This window comes from Crocodylus siamensis, chromosome 2 (assembly GCF_052110815.1).
Source record: "Crocodylus siamensis isolate JL-2025a chromosome 2, ASM5211081v1, whole genome shotgun sequence".
NCBI classification, from domain to species: Eukaryota; Metazoa; Chordata; order Crocodylia; family Crocodylidae; genus Crocodylus; species Crocodylus siamensis.
In genome coordinates, this window is record NC_143396.1 from 95,078,261 (window position 1) to 95,104,881 (window position 26,621).

At 43.3% G+C, this 26,621-nt stretch overlaps 1 protein-coding gene across 1 annotated transcript in view; it reads left to right on the plus strand.

Moving 5' to 3' along the window:
• Positions 1–16,743, plus strand: part of LOC149870520 (uncharacterized) — a 50,559-nt gene extending 33,816 nt beyond the window's left edge. Inside the window, exons 4-6 of the mRNA XM_090034517.1 lie at positions 8,664–8,707; positions 9,285–9,375; positions 13,230–16,743. Of these exons, the coding sequence (XP_089890643.1) occupies positions 8,664–8,707; positions 9,285–9,317 (77 nt within the window). The 3' untranslated portion in view covers positions 9,318–9,375; positions 13,230–16,743. The remainder of the gene's footprint in view (positions 1–8,663; positions 8,708–9,284; positions 9,376–13,229) is intronic.
• Positions 16,744–26,621: the final 9,878 nt, after the last annotated feature.

Genomic DNA, 26,621 nt, shown 5'->3' on the forward strand with positions numbered 1-26,621 from the left:
TTAGTAAGGATTCAATTGAACATGTCATCTTTTTTCCCTTCTTTACAGAGGGGCTGATGCATATGGGCAGAGCACTGTGGAGAGCCTGGATCACTTGAATGCAACACGGTATGTGTTCCCTAGCTAACCAGAAAGTATCAGCTTTTAGGGTTATTAGTCTGTCCCTCTCTCAGGTAATGCACAAATGACTTGAAAAGTTTCAAAGAGAATGATTTAGATAAGCATAATGCTGGACTTGCCTGTGGACTTTGGTCTTGTTGGGGGGATTTTTCTAGAGTGTGAGGGAAGTGGAAAATGACCAGAGGACATGCCATTACCTCAAATTTGTATTATGGTTGCAACCACTGTTGTATATAACTTGCACCAGCTTCCCCGTTTAGTTTGGCTAGCGAGTATGCTTATTCCTATACTCATGAACTGCTCCCATGACCTTTTTTCAAGTCTCCCTCTTTTGTTGCATACAGGAAATATCCTTTAGTACATAGGGATTGAGAACTGCCCCAGTCTCCACATACCCCTGCGAATGAACTTTGCTCCAGTTTTCCCAGGAAAGTGGTATTTCCTCTGTCTTTAGGGCTTTTCCTTATGTTCAAAAGCCTCATAATTTAAAAATGTGTAAATGCTGTGGACACAAAAGCTCAAAGGTTAGTTCATGAGATTAATTCTTAGATTCCAGTGGACCATATTAGTTACATCTCACTGTATTTTCTTTCCAAAAGGAAAATTTTCATTTTTTTTAATGTAGTGTTGATCAGGGAAAAGAGGTGCCCATTGTTTCCTTGACTTTTTCCTTGAAGCATAAAGGAGGAGCCTGTTCAAAAAGTTGCTTTGATTTTACTGGGAGGAGGGACATGAATGAGGAAGAGAGGCTGAAGTTTCTTCCTGTGTTTGAATTTCATGACAATGTATAGCCAGTTATATCTCTTCTGAGCTGTCAGTAGCTCAAAGTCTTCTACTTTGATTAGCCCCGTGACTAAAAAAATTACCATAATCCACTGACAGGCATGAAGAAAGCCATAATAAGACTGATAACAATGTGTCAGTTAAGAGGCTATTATATTTTAGTGCCTTACTACAGCACATTGAAAATCTATTCTGACTTACTATTGATATAACCAGTGCCTTGTTAAAACCTGCTGCCTATCTATTCTTAATAATACTTATTATGCCTATGGGAGGAAGAACTAAAAAACGCACCTGTTTACATAAGAGTTTAGATATTGGCAGTTTTACTACAGCTATTTACAGTAGCTACAAATAGAGAACTCCCCGATTCCTTTCTCTTCTGTGACTGGTAGGGAGCTGCAACTTGTGGGTCTGGGCTGAACAGAAATATAAAATGGAAAAAAAACTGGCTCTGTAGCAGTATTATCTTATCTTCACCCTGAAAATTCCTCCTGTATCATCAACACAGGAATCTCTGGATAGCCTTGCCTCTAGAGTCTAGAGGCAAGAACTAAAGTCTTCCCTACCCTGCCTGATCATCAAGAACAAATCTGCTTGTTAGATCCAGGAAGATTATTACAAGAATTCTTCAGAAAGACTTCATGTTATGTTTGTATCACATTCTTTATATTTAAATGTGCACCTCAGAAAGAGCTGAATGTTGTCCATATATAACCTGGGCCTGCTAATTGTTTGGCAGAACAAAGCTCAAGAGATAGATGAGCAAGGGGCAAAGGTGACCTTATACCAACTCTTTGGCTTTTTGTATACTGTGGATGTCCCCTGGCATAAATTAGGCAGCACCAAGGCACTAATTTACACCAGGTTATCAAGGACCCTAACGGGCTTTTCCAGTGGTTTGACCACAGTGATGTTCCAGCCCTGTACTCTCTTCTTAGACTGCAGTGCTAACCAGCCCGTGTTGTGAGGGAATAGCACAAAGCATTATATGCTGCATTTTGTATCATTTGGAGACTTTTCAGGATGTGTGACTTAATTCCTAGGTATAAGAATAGACAGTAATCAATTCCAGAAGCAACGAATACATGAGGTAGTGTAGACAGATCTATGTCTGGTGGGGTATAATGTAATCTTTCAGCTAGTGGCAGACAGCTGTGTTTTGCTGCCATGCAGTTGGTCCAATAAAAGATATCACCCACAAAAATAGTTTTGCTGCTATGATGATTTAGGCATTCAATAGTAGTGCAAAGTCCAAGAAGCATTTAAGGCTGTGGACTGATTTACTATTTTGAGGGCATGTTGTTAGTTGTCTGGGAAGGCATCAAATAGGTAAGTTTTTTCAAGGTGCATGCTTCTTTCTACCAGCATAACCTCTGCCTTTTCCTACTTCATCCAAGTGCTGATTGAGATGGCTAGAAAATGGCTCTGTTTACATTAGATGTCAGGGAGACATGGAGCTAGGTGTCTGGATATCATAGATTTCATAGATTTCATAGACATTAGGGCTGGAAGGGACCTCGGGAGATCATCGAGTCCAGTCCCCTGCCCAAAGGGTAGGAAGTCAGCTGGGGTCATAGGATCCCAGCAAGATAAGCATCCAGTTTGCTCTTGAAGGTGTTCAATGTAGGTGCTTGAACCACCTCCGCTGGCAGACTGTTCCAGACCTTGGGGGCTCGGACAGTAAAGAAATTCTTCCTTATGTCCAGCCTGAAACGGTCTTGCAGGAGTTTGTGGCCGTTCGACCTCGTCATCCCTTGGGGCGCTCTGGTGAACAGACGTTCCCCCAGATCCTGGTGGTCACCCCTGATAAACTTATAGGTGGCCATCAGATCACCCCTGAGCCTGCGCTTTTCCAGGCTAAAGAGTCCCATGGCTCTCAGCCTGTCATCGTAAGATCTGTTTTCCTGACCTCTGATCATGCGCGTGGCTCTCCTCTGGACTCTCTCAAGCTTCTCCACATCCTTTTTGAATTGTGGAGCCCAAAACTGGACGCAGTACTCCAGCTGCGGCCTCACCAAGGCCGAGTACAAGGGGAGAATGATGTCCCGGGATTTGCTCGAGAAGCATCTATGGATGCACGCCAGCATTTTGGTCGCTTTACTAGCCGCAGCATTGCATTGCTACAATTTCAGCCTGTGCTGTTTCACCAGCTCTACCAGTGGTTTACTATAAATGTTCAGTTGGGTGGAAGAGAGAAATGAGCTTTATGACATTCTCCAGGTGAAACCTTCATAGATGGAAAACCCCTAAAGGCACTCTCAGTTCACTCTGAGAAGACAGACTGGAGGCTTATCAGAGCATTTCTAATTCAACCCTGTAGCTTCAAGGACATGTAACAGGAGCATTTGATGTTTGATGGTGTAAATAGCTGAAAGGCGTCCAGTATACCCGAGGTATATTTCCCTGGACTGGAAACACCAGTCCACCACAGTAACAAATGTAAAGTAACAGGCCTCACCGAGAGATCCAGGATGCATTTAAAGCTGTGGACCAGTTATTTTGGTCCAATCCTGCAATTTCTTTTGGTCCAGTCCTCCGGACCAGGATACAAGAAGCTGACAGGTGAAATGAGATGGTTTATGCTGTTTCCTATGTTGATTATTGCTGTTCAACATGCTTATTAGCAATTTGGATGCTGGCATAGAAAGCTTCTTGAGCAAGTTTACAGATGACATGAAACTAGGAAGAGTTGTGAACATGTTGGAGGATGCAACCACAATTCAGAAGGATTGTGGGCTAAAGCAAACAGGATGAAGTTCAGTGGGGACAAATGCAAGGGCTACACCTCGGGAAGAATCACCAAAAACACAAATACAAAATGGGGGGCACCTGGCTGGATGGCAGCAGTATGGAAGAGGACTGGGGAGTCTTGGTAGATCATAGACTCAATGGGTGTGTCTACATGAGATGCTTACTGCGCAGCAGAGAAAATAACTGCATAGTAAGCCTCACTGTCTACACGTGCAGACCCTTACCACACAGTTATTTTCTCTAATTGGCAATTAATTTGCTACCTGTAAATGCAAGTAGCAAATTAACTGCCAAGTAATTATTGTGCAGTAAGGCATGTGTAAACGTCTGACCAGGAGCACATTTTGTTCCCGGTCAGCTGGGCGGCAGGGGGCAGGAGGTTACTTCCTGCCCCAGGGTTCTGCCTGCTGCAGGGTTGGGCTCTGCCACCAGAGCCCGGGCAGTGACAATGTCCTCCTGCCCTGGCATCAGGGAGCTCCCAGTCCCCTCTTTGCTGGTTGTTCCCACCCCGTTGCCCAACTCTTTTCTGCTATATGTGTCAGGGTGTTTTTAAGCCTCCCCAGAGGCACCAGGTATTCATAGATTTCATAGACATTAGGGCTGAAAGGGACCTCAGAAGATCATTGAGTCCAGCCCCCTGCCCGAGGGGCAGGAAGTCAGCTGGGGTCACAGGATCCCAGCAAGATAAATATCCAACATGTTGAAGTCCCCAGCCTTAGCTGTAGCCAACTTGGGTGTGTTGATTCTCCTGCTAGGAGTAAAGATGGATGTTCTTGGCTAGAGGGTCTTGCCCCCCTGCTCAGGGTCAGATCAGTCATCATATTTGGGGTCAGGAAGGAGTTTTACCTCAAGATCAGATTAGTATGGAGTGTGGGGATTTTTGCCTTCCTCTGTAGGAGGGGACATGGGCAGGGCCTCTTGAGTGTATACTGACTTATTGACATCATTTTATAGAAGCAGGACATTCCTCTATTTTTCCTGTGGCAGGTTAAGGTGTAAGGTCTGTGTTGTGTCAGGGTTGAGGGTAGTCTTATGCAGAGTTTAGATTATGGTTGGATGGCATGGTTTGGATAAAGATGATCCTGCCTTAGGCAGCAGACCAGACTAGAATATGTCTGGAGGTCCCTTCCAGCCCTACTTCTCTATGACTCTATTCCTCTATTTAGAAAATATATTTTCGATGGTGAGAGGCAGTTTGAAGCCCTTTGAAGCACTGATGGACTCTTTGGAAAGTGTCTAGTGCAGTATGAGTGCTACTGTAATTCAAATGAATGATGACACTAATAATATCTGATATAAACTGTGTGTCTGTGATCCAACAGACTGTGTCTCAGTATGTTTGCTGTGGGTTGACCTTAGGAAAATTAAAGATTTCATTTTGTAAAGACAGGTGTATTTTTCTGTACCTAGGTTTCATGACTATTGCACACATTAACAAACACTAATATGAGCAAGGTACAATGTTATTACCACAATACTGGTTTTAGGTCTCCCCCTACTCCAAGCTTCTCTTTCTTTCTGGCACTCTCCATTCTCTCTTCTGCAAGGCCTTTTCCCTTCCTGTCTGTGTGGGTACATTTCTCTCCCTGACTCTCACTGATTACTTTTGGATCCAAGCATTAGTAATTAGTTATTTCAAGCCTGCTGCAGCAAAAGCAGGGTATGTAGCCATCACTGAACATGTTTATGTATTGAACTGAAACTCGAATTTGAAAATGAAAATCCTATATTAAATGAAATGCACAATGTCGCTATTATAATACAACTTTCAGGCTAACTAGCCTGCAGCTCTATGGGGATGCTACATACCTCACATCAGCTCCTGGAAATAATATAGTAATGTGCTGCTCCAAATTATTTTTTCCCCTGCCTATTTTCTTTCTTCCTGGGTCCTTCTTCAGGCTCTTTCTTGCTTCTGCCACACAATTTTTTTTTTTTTTTTTTTACCATTTCTCATTGTGCTACTCCATATCAAAACTGTCTAGTCCTTTGTTGTTTATTTTTGTTTCTGCCACCTACCCTAACTTTTTAATGCGTCTCCAACCACAATACACAAGATTAAATAAAATTTGCCCCTCAGAAGGCTTGGTTATACCAGTGGGTTCAACATGTCCTAAATAAGGGAAGTAGTAACTAAAGGTGTACCAATATATCTGTTGGCTATCAGATCGGCTCTTATAAAAGGAGAAATGATGTTATCGGCTATCAGATTTTTTTGGTCGTTGTAGCCAATAATTATGGCTGTGTTTCCATAGTACCCTGGTGAGCATAGTCTGGTCCCCACCGTCCCAAGCCTGTGGCAGACTACAGATTCCAGCAAGCAGCAGGACGGGGAGGGGATGCCAGGGAGTAGTCACAGAGTGCCACACTTAGCAACAAAGGGACTGTTACCGGTTCCTGCTGCTGCTATGGCAATGCTGCATGTGCAGCAGGGGCCTGAGTGCTGCTGTTGAGAAGTTGGCTTGTGTGCAGATGGGGTAAGGTGCTGTGCGAGGGATATTCTGCTCCACTGAGCACCAGATGCCTTTGCCAAAGTGGCTTCTTCCCAGCAGTTGTGGGAGCTCAGTTGTGTGGGGCCTGCTGGTGCTGAGACAGTGGCGTGCTCTGGGACTCCAAACGTGCCCCATGCCATTGTTCATGCTAGGCTCTGCCCTGCCCATCCAGGATCAGCAGCACAGGCTGTGCAGGGAGCAGGGCTCCAGGTGGGAACCATAGGAGAGGGGGTGGCATGCATGGGAATAAGGCAGTCACCACCTTCCTCATCAAGGGCCAGAACAGATAGGGGGCAGGTGTGTTTGTTTATAAATGCAAAACAAACAAAAAGTAAAGGTTTTTGGATGTCAGTAGTTTAAAATGCCTTGCACTTTTACTAAATATCAGTTATCAGATTGGCATTGGCCAATACGGTTGGTTAATCATCAGCTATCAGTATCAGCCAAGAAAATCTTTATCGGTGCACCCCTAGTAATAACTGAGAGACAGTGAGGTCCTGCAAGAGAGCTCCAGGAGCTAGCAGACTTGGGGAGAAACTTACTGAAAATCAGGGGTGTATAAAAGACAGCCCACAGGCTTCATATGGCCCAACATAATTCATTATTAAATGAAAAAGTATCTGAAAAGAAAATGAGTGGGTCTGATGTCCCCACTGTGCATATTTTTGTTAATCTGTGCTTATGCCTGCAAGCACAGGCCATTTTGCTGCTCGCTAACATACTGTAGACTTACATCCAGTTATAGTGGGTCCCAGTAGTGGCGGTCTTCCATTGAAAATCTATCTTACTTAAAAGTTACCTTGCAATAGTTTGTTTATAGACTAATGGTTACGTTTTGTTGTTTGGGTTACCAAGAAAACCAAAGACTCAGAAAGACTATATGGGAAGGCTGTAAAGTAAATTCTCTTCAAAGGTTGGGGAGAAACTTGCTTCTGAATTTGAATCCTTCCGTGCCATCAAACATCCTTTAAAGTACAAAGTTTAGGCATCCCTGTATCCAGGGTATGCCCTCTTTCTTCTTAAGTCATGTAAATTATCTTTTTCTAAGTTCTCCTTGATGACAGGATTCTTTCAGCCACCTAGAACTTCAGTCCAGCTGCCCAATGGCACACCTGTCATAGCAGACGCTTTGGCTGCATTTTAACAGGAATGATATATTTCTATCTTTTTTTCAGGATAACTTGAGATAAGTTGCTGGGCTCAGTGATGAATCTTGGCATTTGTTATATATTTATTCCATGTAATACAGTTTTTTTCCCCGAGGCTTTTGCTTTCAAAGACATTTAGACATCTGTCTATACTGTTGTTGGATTTCTATCTTTCACATTCATATGGTAGAGTGGACATAATATTCAAATCGACAGTTCAGAGATTAGTCTGTAAATTGTAGATTTTTTATGGCCAAATCTTGTTCAAGCTCATGACTGTAACTGCTGCCTTTCTAATTTATTACATTATTTCTTTCTGGATGTCCTAATTGGCTTGCAAAATATGAGAATTGATCCACCTCTTGTATTGGGTCTGTGGGTCATTTACCTTTTTAATATGTTTTTGAGGCAAGTTCATTTCTGATATAACTTGTATATTCTACTGGGGAGAAGTATGCCTTGTCGTTTCTGGTCCTATCTCTGTGTGAAGTAAGCAACAAAAAGTTCCTATCATTGGTCACTGCATAGCATGAACAGGCATCTAGAGCCTGTGTTTCTACTGCATTAATTTAGCTTTCTTTGTGATGATCTGTCTGTCTGTATTGCTGTCAATTTGCAGTTGTATTTAGCTTTTGTGGGTGTTTTAAGCAGGAAAATCAGGCTTACTGGTTTGCTTTAATCTCTCAGCTATTTCTGCAGTACTTTGTATAATGGCTGATTTCTCTCAGTGTTTGGCTAATAGTGCATGTTACTGAAAATGTGAACGGCATTCCATACATGTGCAGTAGCAGCTGGAGCATGCCATGGATCTACAGAGGTAAGGCAGCCTGGCACACACCCTGAAAAAAAACCAACTCCAAATCCAAGTGCATTTTGAGGTCGTTAATATGTCACCAGCAGCACAACAGTTAGAAGGGGCCATTTAATTAACATTAATTGCTCACGGCCCATTGTGTAGCTCATGAACGATTTACTGAAAAGCACCTCATAAAAAATCACTTCTTTTAGGGAAGCAAATCCAAGCTTATATATATATATATAACTGGAGTTCGAATATATATTTCACGCCTAATGAAGTCATAGCAATATTATTTGTATTTGCATAATATTTGTGGAATGTTTTGAGACATTTTTAGTTCAGGGTGCAGTGAGAGGACAAAGAATCACAGACAAAGCCCAGCTCTAGCTTGCATTGTGTTTTAGGATTTTTATATAGCAGTAGATTAGAATCTCCTTTGCACAGACAGAACCTGATTTATCAAGATTCTCATCTCCTTTTTCCTTCTTTGTTCACGTTTCTTTCATCTCATTTTTGTATGGGTGATTTTATTCTCTGATAGAAACTGCATCTTTTTTTTCCCTACAGCTTGTTGGCTACAAAGAGGAAGAAGTGACAGATTTGAAATAAAGGTAATGATAGGTAATGGTTCATATAACTCTGCCAGTGCAATCAGAGAAAGCACTCAGAGCACTTTCAAATGATAGCTCCAGTACACAATAAAGTTAGCACGTTAGAATGAAAAAGAGGATTAGTGGTGTAGGGGCAGAACTTTGCTGTTGTGTTGTAAGAACAAAAGACATTTTGGGACCTGGAACATGATGCCTTTTAATATTTACTAGTATCGTAATCCCAGCTGTCTATTTTTTCCAGTCCTTCAGTTGTCTCCTTCTCCAGAAATAACTACACATTTTTTTAAATCACAGAGATTCATGGATTATAACCAGAGGGACCATTATCCATTATGAGTACTTCATCTGGCCATATCATTTAATTCCTGTCCGAACTAGAATGTATATTAGAGCACCTAATAGTGACTTAAAACTGGACAGTGAGAATTTACCACAACCGTTCATTAGTGGCAGTGTGTTTAAAAGGCTTTCTGTAATGCATTCTATATATTTATTAGCAATTGGGTGAAGTAGTTCTGCACAAGCTCCTTTTATACTGTGTTCCCTAATTTTTAATTCTTTTTCCATAACTTTTAAGATGAAGTCTGAATTGGGAAAAGGAGGGGATTGATCTTGGATTTCTCACAATGCAAATAAGTACCCTAACCACAGTGCTGTTAGCTAGTCAGGTAGGACACTGCCTCCTCTTCCTTGTATATTTGTCTTCTGTTGTTGGGTTTATTTTTTCCCCATAAGAAACTTCTGTATGTCTCTGTTTTATCTGACAAAATGTGGAATTGGGAGAATTTTTCAAGTTGTGAAAACGTTTACAGTATGGGACAGCTATTTTCTGCTGAACTCTTAATAACAGCAAAAATCGTGTGCACACAATATGCCTGGTGGAGCTGTCATTCTCATCTCTTTTATTTCGGTCTCCTTGCTAACACATCATAGTAGCTTTATTTTTCTTTCTTGGATTCAGGTCTTCATGGTTGAAGATTTTTTCCAAATAGCCCCTTTTTGTAATCATCACACTATACAATTGTTCCATTTAGCACATATTCCCCAACCAATTATTTAACATTTTTCTACACTGAACTGCAAGTACCATCTGTTGGCCTAATTACCTAAATGGTTCAAATCCTTTTGAATCCAGTTGTATTACTCCTCATTATTTGCTCTAACCCTAATTTTAATATCATCTGCAAATCTGTAAACCTTATTTAAACTGCTGTTTTCTAAATCACAACATAGTTGATGCTCCAAGTAATAATACAGTATAACATAGGGTGCAATGGCAAAGCAGATAGAGTGTCTTGCCATGGCTCTGGAGGCTTGAATTCAGGCCCTATTGTGGATTTACACCACCAGCTCTAAATGGTTATTTGAGCTGGGAAGTCCAAGGTGGCTAGATGTGACACTAGCCTAGTTTTTTTAACCACACAGACCCAATGGGTAGTTAGACTGCACACCATACTTTTAAAATTCAAATCTGCTCTGAATTGTATCTGATAACCTTAATATGGCACTTGATCTTAAAAAAAATAGGCATTGTGTTGAATGAATGAATGAATACATCCTGCAAGGACCTGAATGGTTCCACTCCATTTGATAGTATCTCATTAAACTGGTCCTATTAATGTATTAAATCTCATGATACTTTTGAGGCTGGTAAACTATTATTACTACCCCAATTTTGCATATTGAGAGAGGAGGTTTGTCTGACTAATCAAAGGCCAGAGAGAAATAGTGTCATAGCCAGCACTCAAGCCTGAAACTTGGAAATTAGAAATATACTGTCACACCAAAATCATCAAGCTCTTGATATAGATATTTAAATCTCCTAAAGGTTCATTTCCAGATTATACCATCAGTACTCTTAGGAGAGACATGTGTCAGGAAGCTTTTTAAAAAAGAGGAGTGTTAAATATGCTAACCTCTATACTGGCAAACCTGTAATTTTATTCATGGTTCATTATGGGCTGAATTTTGAAAAGTAGCCTACAATTTTGCACCCACAGTTTTGCACTAGACATAATTTTAGGTGCAATTTTGCAAGTAAAAATAATTGAAGGCATACTGCATGTCATTAATATATCCCAGGAATTAAGTAATTAGATGTCTAATGTGCTTACAATAATTGTGCCCACAGAATTGCAACTGTACAAAACCAGAGGCAGAAACAAGGCCTTTCTGAAAACCTGAGCACATGGCACATCTCTTCAAATTATTTTAATCACAGGCTCTGGTCCTGCAATGTGTAGGCCCTGCCTATACTAGAAAAAGCTTTGCTAGTATTCTCTCTACCTTAATAGCATATACTAGAAAAAGCTTTGCTAGTATTCTACCTTAATAGCTATGCTGGCAAACCTTACTAGTGAATTTACAGCTTGTAACAATTACCCAAACAACATGATATATACTGGCAAAAGCACTCTTTTGCTGGTATAACTGCATCCAGACCAGGATTTTTGCTGGAATAAAAATTCAATAAAGACATCACAACACTAATTGATGCTGCTTCACAGGCAGAATTTTCTAGAGTTGCTGTGGCCTTAGACTCTCCTCTTCATTTAATGTGATCTCAGTATGTTGGTCTTAATTATTTCTTTACCTTACATTCTTTACATATTATCATATATATAAACTGACTTCTGCCAGAAAAGCATTGTAGAGTCATTTGCAGTACTAATTAGTAGTGGTATTATAAAAGTGCCTCTGAACCTAAAATCTTCACTATATTTTACAGATTACACATGGCAGTACTGACAGGATGAACAGAAGAGAGATTACAGTTAGTCATTGTACTTAGTTTCAGATAAGAAAATCAAATCTGGGATTTGCTTATACATAGGACATCCAAATGAGTCAGGTTTTTCTTGTGTAAATAAAGCCCATATTGTGCTGCAGCAGCAACAGAAGTACCAGTGTAGGTTAAAAATGACTCGATGTTTCCTTTTTATTCCCAGATTGTGGGGGTTTTAACATCCTGGCCAACTGGAATTCCCAAGTCATTAGCCAAAATAGTCTTGAACATTCAAAATTGAGTTACATTTGTTGAGCTTGGAAGGTATTAAGAAGAGAAGGTGAGACGGTACATGAAAGGGATACCAAATTCTGACTTCAGTGTAAGGATATAGCTAAAAAGGTACAATTACTGTAGTTCACTCTTTGTTGTCTCAGAATCTGAGGAATTCACACTCCACAGTTCTGCTGTGGAGAGGATCATTTGTGTGGGATGATCAGGGGTCAAGGTGAATGGCCCTACACATGCAAATATTTAGATCTCCCTGTAATTAATAAAAGGCAACACCCTCTGCTAGAATTACTCTTGTTCCAGTCACCAGTACTTTTTACATGGGCAGCATCTGAGAGTTGCATGAGCACTTCTCAGGGCAAATCATTATTGTTTTGTGAGACAAAGTGCACCACATTTTGGACTGGATTGCACAAGTATTTACACTCACTTTCCAGAGCTAAAATGACTTAATTAAAAATACTCCAAGCTTGCTTGAAACTCAAACATATTCAAATACAGTAATTAGGAAAAAATGCTTGTGGAGCAAAGGACTCGCCAGATCTTCTCTCCATCATGTTCCAAAATTCAATAATCTGCTGTACATCTGCAAATAAGAAATGAAAAGGGGGTCATGACAGGGAGAGTTTACATTATATTTCTTTCATTCCAGGATATGAGTCACAGGAAAAACAAGTGGCCTTTATTAGATTGGAATTGAATTTGAGATTCTTTCTGAATGAACATTTTTCTCATGTTTTATTGACTAATATACAATGAATCGAAGAACTTTTCAACTTAGTATTGAAAACACTAAATTTTACATAAAGCTAATCATTGCATGGAATCTAGTCCCCTTTTTCTGCTTTTGTTATTTTTGTATCTTTCAAGCTACCAAAAAAATGTAAAAAAGAAAATGTTCAGCATGTGTAGAAATTTATTTTCAAATCCATGTTTTCCAAATACTGGTGCACCAGTTATATAATGTTTGTTCTGGATGCCAAGTCTGATGCATCAGAGCAAATGTTGTTACTATCCTAAATTTCATTTAACTACTGGAGAGAAAACCACTGTTCACTCGAATGAGCATTATTGTGGTTATAAAAGAAAACACTTAAAAGAAAATTAGACATTGTAACATATCATGGGCCTGGCAGTCAGGTTGATTGAGGATGCTTTGGCATTTGGGCACAAGGAAGTGAATTGAGGGCTCTATATTATTAATGCTATCTTACATATAGTAGACTGAAAATCAGCCCTCAAGTTGATGATTTCCCAGCAGTCTCAGTAACTGGGAGGTGGGATTTTCATTGTTTCCAGTGTGAGAGGTCAAGGATTATGTCCTTAATTTATTTTCCACGAGTGTGTGTGTGTGTGTGTGTGTGTGTGTGTGTCTCAACCCTAATTTTCACTTTTTAAAGAGTAATTATGTGTCATACAGATTTGAACCAGTGGTTCCAAGCAAATTGAAGCTGGCATTTCAGGGGAAGGATGATGCATTATAAACATCTTTTTTCTTGCCCACAGCTATTGTGACTGAGGTCACTGAAGCAGTCAAGCAGCAACTACACATCACAATTGAGGCTAACAAACAAAGCAAAGCATCTGATAATAGAGGGCCAGTGGAGAAGAGAATTGCTCTTCATGAGACTTGACAATAATTTTGTTAAGAAAGAAAAGACTATGGTTCTCTTGTTTTCACATCTTCTTTTCATCTTTGTTTTCAGTTGGGTGCTTTGTGGTTCCAGTGTGTAACCAGAGTGGATGTTCTTCTGGATCTTTTGGTGAAATGCTTGCCTGTGAACACAGGAGACTGGACTCACTGGCCCAGTGAGCAGCTGCCTGTTGCCATGTGAATGTTTTTGGGCTTCTAAGGGCAGGGGAGAGCTCAACCTGACTCTGCAGTAGCTTGGATTGGCTATTTTTCTGCAGGAGGATGGGAAAGAGGCAAGCATCCAATTAGAATAGGCTGTTATCTGGGAGGGCTGAAAATCCCAGGAGGGCTGTGGCATCTGACTGAGGGAGACTGACCCCAGCCCCATTAATGGGGAGGGCTGCCAACATCCAAATCACAGCCTCAGCCACCCTGTCCCTGCCACCAGGGTGACGTTGCCTTTGGAACCTTCTGTCAGCATTTTGCTTGGTGGTTCCCACTGAAGTCTTGAAGGTGCTGGATTTGAGCCCCTGAATAAATATACACCCTGAATAAAACATAAATGTAGCGGGTTCAATTTTCTGTTCAGCTGGGAATGACAGAAGGCAAAAGTCACAGTAATCCATTGGGTTAGGCTTCCAGCATGATTTGAAACAATTTCAAGATTACTCTACTTTACACTTGGGTTCCTAAATCACGTGGCACAGCAGCTAAGAATAGCCAGAGCACAGCTGGGTTCACTCCACCAGAGTGGAGACAAGGGGTGACAGTGGTTACGTGCACTATGTGCTATGTACTATATGTCAGTGGTGTTCCCTTTATATTTAGTTCCAATATAAAGTTCCCTTATGCTGTGGCATCTGGGGAAGCACTAATGTAAACTTTAGCATTTTAATCACTGTGTGATCTAACCCTGCTATGAGCAAGTTCAAAGGCCCCTTTGTGGTTAAAATCCTGGTACCTAGTGGAGGCCTCTCTACAGTGGTACTTCCACTGAAGTTAGTGCAATGGTGGGAGACCATAAAATAAATGGTAGGGTAAATGAAGCTTGTACAGGTCTACACATTAACATAATGAAGATCAAAGGAAAAAGATGTACATATTTCGCAAGAAATATGCTGCATCTGTGTTAGGTCATAGCTCCTGTCAGGATGAAATTTAAGACATTGTTTTAAAACTCCGAAATCTGAAATAGTCGCCTTAGAGATGCCTGCTTCCTTGATCAATACCGCACTAGCAGAGAAGGCTTGAGCCAACGGTCTCCTGGTTTAATTGCAAGGTGCCTGGAGGTGAGGCATTCACAGTTGGGTGCCTTAGTTGTGAAACTTGCTTCATTCACTAGTTCATCTGAGCCTGAATCAGCCAAACTTCCAGTAATACTGCAAGGCTCATTTGTTTTCAGGCTTTTTAGGGAGGAGGATCAGTAGCCTTGTGAGACAGCTTTATTAGACCTGGGGGATGTGGGAGAGTCATGAATGTTTGTATACAGATTTTAATTGTTATAAAATCGTACATGTCTCCAGAACACTGTGCATGTGTTCTCTCTATTTTTAAGTAAAGCTAAATTAGTAATTAACAAATGTATTTCTAATTAAGAACAAATGAACTAAACTAATGTCTTTGTTCTAGAAGAGCACAGGATAATTCAGTCTCATTTCAGAGGGTGCATGTAGAATGAAACATTCCTGCTATACATTCTCTGAGTATCCTATGAATAAGATGGTGTCAACCTGTTTATTCACTCTGAGCAGCATGGAGTCCTTCTGACTCTTCTTGGGGGAGGAGGGGGTAGCTAACTCTGGGGATTGTAAAAAGCAGAGTTCCTGGAGCTGGGTTTATATATTTTTTTCTTTCTTTTTCTTTTTTGTTTTTTTATGGCTAATAGTAGATTCTATGGGTGTACAACTGCTGACAGCCACACAAACACTGCTGCAGAATCCTACTATTCTTGCTGCAGATACTAGGCCTGTAGTGCTGTAATGCCAGAGCTTCTGCTTTTGTATTTCCATTTAGATCACATTTTGGTGCTGAAATTTCACCAGGTATCCACAGACCCTGCTAATTTTTATAAGGAAGAATAAAAGCTATCATCAGAAATAGAGGGAGACTTGATTATAACCTATGATCTACCTTCACACTCTTTTTAAGAAAATCAGGGTATAAAACCTGATAGGTTTGAGAATTTCTGAACATCAGAAGTTAAAACTAAAATATACAGAGAGTATCTGCACCCTGTACATGCACTTAACATTGCAGATGCATGTAAATGATAAGCAAATGAGTTAATCATGTTGTAGCTATACATAATCTCATGAACTGTTCTTTGCTGAAGTCATAATTAACCGTCTGTATTCACGGAGCTGCCCAGTAATGTTTCCTAGCAGCACTTATCATCAACAAGGACCTGGCATTAGGTTAGAATGGCTTACATAGAACCAGTTACAAATCGTAATTTTCATCAAACAGTGCCGTAGTATTGTCTGTTCTGATTAGGAGCAACACTTGTTTTCTAGCATAAGATGTAGTGACAAGTGTCAAAGCAATTTTTTTTCACCTAACAACATATTGAAGTGTCAATCCTTCTAGATACACAAGCAGAGTAAAATCATAATCCTAATGTAACAAAATAAGGATGGACATAATTGTCATTATAATATAGCTTTTTGGACAGCAAATTTGAAAGCTATGTAATTTGATTGGCTTGATCTGTGGTTTTATTTTCCTCCGTGGTAGAGTAATTCAGCAAATTCTCATTCTCTCCTGTTTTGTAAAGTATCTTATTTTTGTAAACTGTTTTAAAGGAGATTGAAGTAAGAGGGGAAAAAAGAGTAGTTAGGTTTTCCAGGATCTTATAATATTTCAGAGGCAGAGCAAAAGAAGCAAAAACAGTTTTTTAACTAGTTCAAAGGTAATCTCTCTAGTAATCATGTTAAAATTTAGGCTTTAATATGCATATGTGCCTGAAATGCCTTCAGATATCAGCCCACATTACAATCTGCTATTTTGTTTTGAATGAATGTGTCGTGACTAGAAGTTTAAGTGGTAGCTCCAGATAAGATTCAACAGAAAACTTCAATGATATTCCTTGTCAAGTTAGCTGCTGGAAATATTATTTTCATTTTATTTTCTGGAGTCCATTGAGAACACAGTTTAATTTTCCTTTACATGAAATTAACAGACCTGTGATATTTACAGCCATTACAAAAACCTTAATAGAAATGAACATATTCTCCAATCTAGAGCATATTGTTCAGGAAAAAAAGCATATTTCTAAGTACTTTATCTTAAAAATTGAGAGGAATTCAAGTGGATTATTTTGTCTATGTTTTAGTTGTGCAGAATTTTTTTTCTCTGTGCAACTGTTTAATAATAAATATGGTTACCACATTTCACAGTGTGTAAGTTGCATTTTGGAGCCCAATTTTTAACTCTTAAAATTCAACCTTGACTTATACATTGTATCACTGTCCCTTGGGAGCAGTGCCAGGCTCAGTGTTGGCTAGTATGGCCTAGGTTGCGCCACTTGCAGGGGATGGGGCTGTGCCAGCCAAGCACCGAGCCTGGCCCTGTTTGCTGCGAGCGGCACTGCTGAGCGCTGAGCCCAGCCCCATCCCCTGCTAGCAGCACTGGGCTCAGCGCTTGCAGTGGACAGGGCTGGGCTTGGTGCTCTGCTGGAGTGGCCCAGGCAGCACCACTCGTAGGGGTTGGGGCCAGCCAAGTGCCGAGTCTGACTCTGTCTGTCTGCTGCAAGCAGTGTTGTGGCACATGTCTACTCCCCAGGTGCTTGACCTGCAGTGAGGGCACACAGGGGCTGGTATAAATCAACCCCGTATTTCTGATAAAAAAAATTAGGTTGACTTATACATCAGATCTATAAAACTCCTAACCTTTTGCATCAGAAAAATGGGGTCATCTTGTACACTGTGTTGACCAATACACCATGAAATACGGTATATTTTTGTTTGGTAAGATGCACTTGTTAGTTGTTGTTTTTTCCCCAAAGCATTTACTTCATTTTGCTTTACTACATACAGTCTTTTAGTAAATTTGGAAATATTCTATACATGTTAATAGCAATTGCAACATTATTTTCATTTAATATCTTTGTTAATTGTTGTACCTGCTGTAGTGGTTCAGTGGTAGAATCCTTGTCTGCCACGCAGAAGATCTAGGTTTGATTCCTGAATGTGCGTATAACTACAGTCATCAAGCCACCAAATGTCTGGACTCATTCTGTCTCAGCTGGGGGATGGAAAGTCTGGGCAGCCTCTGCTCCTGCCTAGGTGTACACATTGAAGGTCCTGGTGACCTATTATGTGTACACCATGATCCAGAAGGATCAATGGTTGTCTGTTACTACTACTGATCAGTGTGAAACACAAAGCTTACCTTCTGATCTGTGGGTGTGGAAAACTCTCTTGCAGTGGAACTTTTGTGGTTCTACAAGATAGAAATAGGACAGGGTGGAGGGCTGGGAACTGAACATTAAAATTTGGGAAGAATGGACAAGAGACACATTCATCTTATACCTTTCAGAACCTAACTCTGCAGTGACCTTCTGCTTCTCCACAGTCTGATAAGGGCTGGGAAGGGTAGTGGTGAGGCAAGATGAGAGAGAAATGTCAGGCTGGAGGATCTGTCGATGAACGGATACTTTGATCCTTTCCGTATTTTTGAGCCATATGCCTAGAACTTGGCTGGATTCAGAGTGAATTTGTTCCATGCCATGTGGCCCTTACTTTCTCTGTTAATAGATCTACCCAAACTCTAGCTGAGGTAGTGGAACTGAGAAAACAGTTTTCAGCTGCAGACAAATTTATGAAGTTTTTAGTTATATAGAACTCAATAACTAACAAATAAATAAATAAATAAACCTAAATTTTTAATACCCAAACCTTTAATAATAGCTTCTTAGGTGCCTGCGCACCCACATCTATACCCTTTAAGGAGTGATATTTGTTGTATCTAAATGGATACCATGCTACCTCAGTTTCATCCATCACTGGTATTTCCCACATTTATTTTCATTTGATCCTTTGGACTGTACTCCAAAGTATTCTTGAAATGAGAAGTTGGGATCACTAATTTGTAACCCTTGCTAGGAAGGTTCCTGAGGACTGCTGCTTCTCAATGATCCAAGCAGCAGCTGATATATGAACCTAGTTGGCAAAGATGCCAGTGTAGCTATTTCTTGACTGTGATGCTAAGTAAGACGGTGAAAACATTTTCTTCCTGGCTAGGTCTTTCATTGTGATTTGCCCCAGGGTTGCATTGGAATAGCCTTAAAAGGACATGGAAAGTAATTATTCTGGGTCACAAATTTTTGAGACTTTTTTTCAATTGTAGCCAGAATGTGAAATATTATTAATAATTGTGCTTGTAGTCATTTCCCCTATATTTATTAAAGATTACTTAAATGTCAAATAGAAAGTGCAACATTTAAAGAAAAACTGAATTATATAGTTTTTGGGATTTGGGCGTTTTCTTCCAAGTTCACAGTGCATGCCATAAAAACGTTTGCGAAAACCTCAGAGACCACATATAACTAGTTTTAATTTGCAGTTCAGGTTCACTGAAGGAATTATCAAAGCAGGCCATATTTTATGGTGAAAACAAATTTTGAGCCTCAAAATAGTCCTTCTTGTATCCCCCATCCATTCCATGGCCCTTAACTTTGAAATGTTCACAACATGTTCTTCCTGCTCTGCTGGGATAGGGTGGGATGGGATGGTTAATTTATCTCCAACATAAAGATCAATGGCAGATTGAAGTAGGATCTTGAAAGTGTTTGTATTAGGGCTCTGAATTTGGGATGGATTGTGAAACACTTGACTGCAAGTGTCTGCAACCCTGGATGTTGGAAAAGTGTGCCATGTGGCTGCAGGTCCTTATACATCTTTTGCTGAATGAACTTACTCCCTGAGCAAGAGATGAGGCACCAGGAATCTGAGCACTGGTTAACTAGTTCAAGAAGAAGATCTATTAGCTTATCAAAATCACTTGATATTCTTCACTAAAATGGGAAGCCATGAGAAAAGAGGCTTAAATTTTATATGGGTCCTATTTAGCCTTAATCCATGCCTGCCAAGGTTTTCCAGAAAGTCTTGGTTGTTCTACTTCTTTCAGTAAGGATAGTCATCACATTGACATCATTCCCTGGTGTTCATCCTGCTTCCTAATTGGCCCGGGGAACCAGGATGGGACTTACCCGTGGCGGCGATGGAGCCCAAGCGGAACATCTGCCACTTGTTTACACCGGCAAATGGACGCCGGCGATAAAAGCGGCCGCCGAGAAAGGATGGCCGGGGGAACAAGCTGGGGGCCTCGCACCAGCCGAGGCAGAAGGCCTCAGAGGGGAATGGGCCACGGACCCCTCAGTAGGAGGGACGGGAAGCCCCCGAGCAGGACAAGCCGCCAACTGCTCAGCTCAAGGAGCAGAGAACTCCGGAGACAAGCAAATGGCTAACTCCCCAGAGGGAAGGACAGGGAACTTTAGCGGGGAGCTGCAGCTTACCCAGATGGAGGGGAAGATACCAGCTATGGCCAGTTGCAGGACGACGAGCGAGGAGTGGCAGACGAGCTTTGAGGACGAGGAATCCAGTGGCGGGGAATTTTGGGACTGCGAACCCGAGACGTGCGGGACTTGCAGGTCCAGGGTTGGGGCGCTGGTGTGGGGACGCAATGCCGCCAGAGAGTGCAGAGTGCTCAGGAGGCGCAGTCGGGCGGAGGTCGCCGCCAGCCGGCTGCGGCCATAGACTAAGATAGGGGTTGCCCAGAGGGGACCTAGGAAGGTCCGGGTAAGAGGCCCAGCCAGTAGGGCTGTGGAGGCCTACTTTCAGTTCTTTTCGGGTTTGTTTCCCATTAAAGGGATACCCCAGCTGAGGGGTATAGCCGGGGAGTTAGGGTCAGGGACCCCATAGTGAAACCCTGCCTTGGCCGTGACCCAGTCCCGGGTCAACCAGGATATGCGGAACCCAAAGACAAGGGTCAGTCAGACCGGTGAGGCAGTCGGCCCGTCCATGGGAAGCCAGGTCCCACATTAGAGGGGAGCACCAGAGGAGGCGTAAGGCTGGGGTGCAGGGGTGGTGGAGCCCTGCAACGTGACCGCCGAGGGATCCCAGGCTGCGGAGTGCCCAGGAACCGTCCTAACTGAACCTAAATAACAAGTCATGGCGGGCGAGAACTAGGGCGGGGAATGGATGTCATAACACCTACTCCAAACCAGTAGCATTCCAGGGTGATCAGTGATGGTCCTCCTTCCAAAGGCAACTACTCACGGGGAGGACCCCCCGCCCCCAGTTCGGCTGTCACACTAATCTTTCGTATCCTTGAAAGTGTTCTACTAGGAACAATGTTGGCAACTTCTCAAATTGCATCCAATGTGATTTTGGCTTTGCTGGAGCTAATCTTGGGATGCCCTGAAGCTCTGGTTGTCTATTTCTCCCCCTCTGCTTCCTCAGGAATGACAGATAATTAAGTTTTGGGGCAGAGAGTAGGAAAAGGAGCAGGTGCAGAAAGAATCAGGAGGTCAGGTTCACCTTTGTCCTCTCTCCTCCCTATTTGTGAAAGAATGAGCCTGTCCTTCCTTTCTTCCACATATACCATCTTCCTTTTCAAGCAACACCAGGTCTGAGAACAGTAGAAGAAGGCATTTGCTGAAGTTGCTCCCCCCCGCAATTTCCCCAGGCATGGGGGAGACCTTGGAACTGTCTTCCCTCAGGCATAAGAGAGTGGTATGATGAGCTTCTATAACCTCAGGATGAACAGAGTTGGGGCTAGAGGGGCAAAGCTGATGTGGAACCGAAGGTTCAGCAAATATCAGGCTGGGGACATAAAATTAATTGAAGCAGAGATGAAAATCAGAGAATTTAAATGGGGCAAGGGATGTATGATTAATCAGTGGACAGGGGACAGGCGGATGTTGGGTTATGGTGGAGAAACACCAGTAATTAATTTGAAATTGGGGATTTGGGGAGAAACTGAAAGCTCTCCACACCATCAGACAGCACATTATACAAATGTATGTAATTTGGTCATAGTTGGGTGTAATGGCAAGAGCTCCTGCTGTGGGGCCCAAAATCACATTACTCATTCTACGTCTCTGACAGTTGGCAGCTCTGTAATTGTTCTACATGCTGTGGGTGGGCGGGAGGAATAAAAAATGAGAAGCTAGACCAAAAACATATATTATTGCCCTTTTCTTTAGGCTTTGTGATTTGTGTATGCTCATTATGGAACAGGATCTCCTCATCATTGATGAAGAGATGCAGCACAGCATCCACTGTCCAAGTGCTTCCTTCAGGCAGTTGCTTTGGTGTGTTTTTATTGGTCATGATTTCTGGAAAAAGACACCAAGGTCCAGGTCTACAAAGCAGACATCATCCACTCTCTTTTATGAATGTGAAACTTGCGTGACCTACTGTTGTCATCTCATGAACCTGGACAGATATAACCAATAATGCCACTGGAAAGTCACCTGCATCAAATGGGAAGATGGCAGCAATAAACACCAATATCCTTGTGTGACAGGAGTATCGCTATCGGAGCCTTTCTAGAAGTGACTCCGCCCTCCTGTTATGGGCCAACTGCCTGCTTACTCTTCTGCCATGCTTTGATCTTAATTGATTAATTGATCGCTGTAATAAGCGGAAGGCTGCCCATTTTTTGTGCCCCAGTGCCAGGGGGCACTACCTGCGGCTTCTTTTCCTCCCCTACACTGCAGCCCAAGCCTCGCAGATGTACCAGAGCTTGTTTGGTCAGTTCCACACTCCACGCCCCCACTGGTGCTCTCTGGCTTGTCTCACAGCCCGTGCCCTAACTGGCGCTCTCTGGGCTTCTCTCGCACCAATTCCCCGCACTGGGGCTTCTCTCGCACCTGCCTGCACTGGGGCTGGGGTCAATACAACCCTGAATGTTGTGCCCTCTGGCACCAGGGTCCCCATGCTACCGTGGAGCCCCTATGAGGCCTCCTCCAACCCCTAATAGCCTCACCCTGTCCTCCAGTCTTATAAAACTACAAACAGAAGCAATACCACCAGCCAATTGGCTCTAACGCAAATCTAAGCCTCCCACCTAAAACATAAAGCTAAACAGTCAGAACAACATTCAATCCCTACTGAGAAATACTCCAACCCATGGCAGCAACCAGGGGTTGCTCATGTAGTCTGGCTTCCCCTCTTTCTCTACACTGGCCAAGCTCCCCCTTCCCTGGCCGCCAGAGGGGAACTGCCTTCCTGGCCTCCTGCCTGGGCTTAAGAAGGGCTAACCCCTGCCCCTTCCTGTCAGCTGGTTTCACTGGTTGCCCTAGCAACCAGCACCTGCGCAAACCTGGTGACTGGCAGCTGAGCCTCCCCCTTCCCGCCACTAGGGGTCTCTCCCAAGCCGTTTCTGCTTTCAGGCTCAGGGCACCTGAGTGCTCTGCAACACCTTGCTGAAGTCAGTGTTACCAGCATTGATCCTCCAGCACCAACTTTGCTAGACTGGACATTGTGTGCAGGTGTCTGACACTGAACTCCCAAAACAAGTGCACTACCCCCAACTTAGCTTTGGCTGGAGATCTCACAGTGGCCAAAGACACATTCAAGACATACCTCAAGGAAACAGATGCCAACATTAACAGCTGGGAGAAGTTGGCTGCTAACTGACTCCAGTGGTGCTGCAACCACAGCCAAGCAGCCTGCTTCGAGGTAAAGTATCTTGGCCTCTGAGCAGAGAAGAGATAGCAGAGGAAGGAAAAGGAGAGAAATCCTGGCCTATCGCCTACTCTCTCCTATGGAAAGACCAGCAACTTTTGCAGATAGCTCTGCGTTCAAGGATGGGACTCTTAAGTCACCTCAAGACCCATTAATGAGCCATGGTAGAGACCATCTTTAAATCAAGGAATTGCCACCACTGATGGTAGAATGGAAGAGGCCTTTATGTGACAAGAAGATGGCAGCAAGTAGATCTGTCATCTTCTACATCAGCAGTCCTTAACTGGCTGTGCTGTGGGGATATATGACAATGTACATGGGGGAATCCAGGGAGGGTCAGCAGACCTCCATTCCCTATAAATCTTCCTGAAATGCTGCCCTGCCCTGCATCTGCTACCTCCCAAATAGAAGCAGTATAGTTACCTTGACATGGTGCAGGAAGAGCATTTATGGCTCTGCTGAGACACAAAGCTAAAGACATAGCTGGGCTTAAGAAGGGCTAAGCCCTGCCCCTTCCTGTCAGCTGGTTTCACTGTAGACATAGCTGTAGAAACATGGCCATGCTGCTTCCAGTTTGGAAGGCTACATTCTATGAGCTAGCTCAGGTAACTGCAAGGTGCTGTCTTGCACTGATATAGTGCTGCAGTAAGATGGCTACACTTCAATGCTCCATTCCAGCCACCCTACTTTTGCTCCCAGTGTTCACCTGGGTCACTTTGCAAACTCTTTTGATGAGTTATAGGATTCAAAAGGGTGAGTACAGGTTTCCCTTGCTTTATGCTGTACATGCATTCCTGAAAAATGGCGCTGTCACAGGAGCACTTGGGTGCCCTGTTCCTGTGAAGGAATAAGGGCTGCTGAAGCTCCCTGAGACAGCACAGGTGTTGGTTGCTGGAGCAGCCAGGCTGGTCACATGACCAGAAGGGGGCAGGGCCGGGCCTTTATAAACAGCCCAGGCCAAAGCCTAGCAGCAGTTTCCTTCTGGCAGTTTGAGGTGTAGGAGTTCTGCAAGAGAGCCAAGCTGAGCAGAGATGAGTGGTGCAGCCTGAACACCCAAGGGGCTGCATCATGGTAAGGGTGGAGAGAACCCTGACTGGGAGGCCTTTGCAAGACAGCCAGGTGGGCCTAGATCCTATGTTATAGCTAGGAGGCTTATTGTTGTGTTACAGCCGGCTGGCTTACGGTTCTGTTTAGTTATTGTTATACTGGAGGACTGGGCGAGGCTGTAAGGGTGGAGGAGGCCTCATCAGGAACTCCCCAGGGAGGTGGGGTGCTCCCAGTGCCAGAGATGGGTGCTGTATTGCGGGGCATCTAGACTCTGGCCCCAGAAGGGGCGAACAGATTGAGGAACCTGGGAAGGGCATGTTTAGTGAGAGGAAGCCGAGCATGGGCGTAGGTAGAAGCCCCAAGGGGGCAGGACCCAGAGAAAGGTGTCAAGGGGGGCCAGGTAGGGCTAGGGCTGCCTGAGCCCCAATTAGGAAGAGTCCCAGAGGGGCTCCACAGTGGTGGGGACCCCAGTGCCTGGGAGGGCACTGTAGTAGGGGTGTACTACCCCAGCCCTAACAAGGGGCAAAGTGCCAGTGAGGGCACTGTAGTTCAGGGTGCAATACCCCAGCCCTGAGAAGGGGCAATGAGGATTGTGGGGGCCAGGCATGGCTAGGGCCACCTGAGCCCTACTTGCAAGGAGCACCAGTGAGCACCTGAGGGGCTTGTGTTGGACCCAAGCGAGGGGCACACAGGAAGAGAAGCCCAGGGTAGGGTGGTACTATAGAGACGAGCCCGGAGAGGGTGAGTCCGCGATTATAGAGAGCCCGGAGAGGGTGAGTGCGCAGAGGGACAGGCCCCAGTGGGGCACTGTCTGTACGTGGAGAGGCCCCAGGAGGGGGCGAGTCATATTGTGCGGACCCCAGGAGGGGGGCGGATATAGTTAGTAGGCCCGAGAGGGCTAGCGGATAGAGGGGCACCGGTTGCGTGACAAGCCCAGGGGCGCCAGTAAAGGGGGCGCCGGTTGCGTGACAAGCCCAGGGGCGCCAGTAAAGGGGGCATATAGGAATCTGACCAGATAACGTCTGGTACATCTGCGAGGCTTGGGGCGTGCTAAAGGGGAGGTTGGAGGCAGCATAGCCCATAAGGCTGTGGTGTGCCAGGTCGGTACATTCAGGATAGGGGACGGGATATACTTAGCACCGTGTCAAAGGGGACAATAAAGGCAGCCTCCATTATAAAACTATATAACACCAAGATGTGGCGGGTAAGATGGAGGGTGCTGAATTGCCTATTTGGCACGGTAGGGGGCGCTGGAGAGATCATAGCCGCTCCTAGGCCCCCGCGCCGTGACAGGCGCATAACTCAAATTCACATAAAGGGAACCTGCTTTACAATGTAACAAATAGGGATACGTTCCAAGACCTCAACTGTACTGACCCCCAGACTCATTCCTACCACTTTTACAAGACAATATTGGTACTCACTAACAGCAGACAGTACACACAAGCACAGCCCTATCATAATGGAGATGGCAACTACAGAAACACGTGCCACAGACAATGAGCAAGGAGCACAGATCCACACAGGATACTATATTTTGGTGCGCATTATTCTCACAATGCACCGCACAAAGCAGCTGACTGGGCTTCCACTACACCGGTCACATACGAGTGAATTTACCTTGCGTATAGTGATTTTTTGGTATAAAAAGAGTTATCACATAAGAGCAAATTCACACCTACAGAACCCACATAAAGCAAGGGAAACCTGTACCACTTGTCCAGAAGACTTTTCAAGCAGTAGAAGGTCGAGAAAGGGTGACATTGTTAAGTTATTTGGATGCACCAATAGGCTCGAACCTTAAATTTCAATTGAGTCTTAAAGGGTGAACCCTCTTGCAACTCTGGAAATGTACCCACCCCTGTGTCTGAGCTAATGTAGGAATGTGTCCTGAAACCAAAGACTCATTTGGCTGTAATACTTATCTGAAAAATCACATTTTGGAAAACAAGGTTTTTTGGTTGAGCACTAATTTCACTTTCATGGCTATGTGTTTATTATACTGTTTCTAGCTTTACTACTTTCTAGAAGGATTTAATTTCTAGTGATGAAGAGAGCAGTACTGATTTTGGTATTGCAAATTATCAATACTTTTATTTTAAATTGTAGGACTGGTATCAATCCCAGGAAGCCATCATATCTAAACAGAATATAGCAGACAGTCACCTCACTCAAGAATTCCTGTTTGCTGCACAGGAAATTGAGCTCTGTCTTTCTATCAAGTACATGCAATCAAATATCTGGCTGGCCTGACATTTTAACCCACTTGTACAGTGTGTTCTCAGCTGCAGCTCCGGGTGAGACATTCTGCAATAGGGTGGTGCATCTAACTTTGAGCTCAGCTAGGTGTGTGGGGGCAGGGGTAGCTACAGCACTTGTCTTGCAAAATTCTGTCAAGCTGTATTGGTTTCTCATTTAGCGGGCATTGGGTATGCACAGTAGAAATCCAGCTGAGGTTTCTGCTTGCACATGAGATGTCTGATGAGTATTATGTTGTCTAATGTGTGCACAAAGTCACTGAGGGCT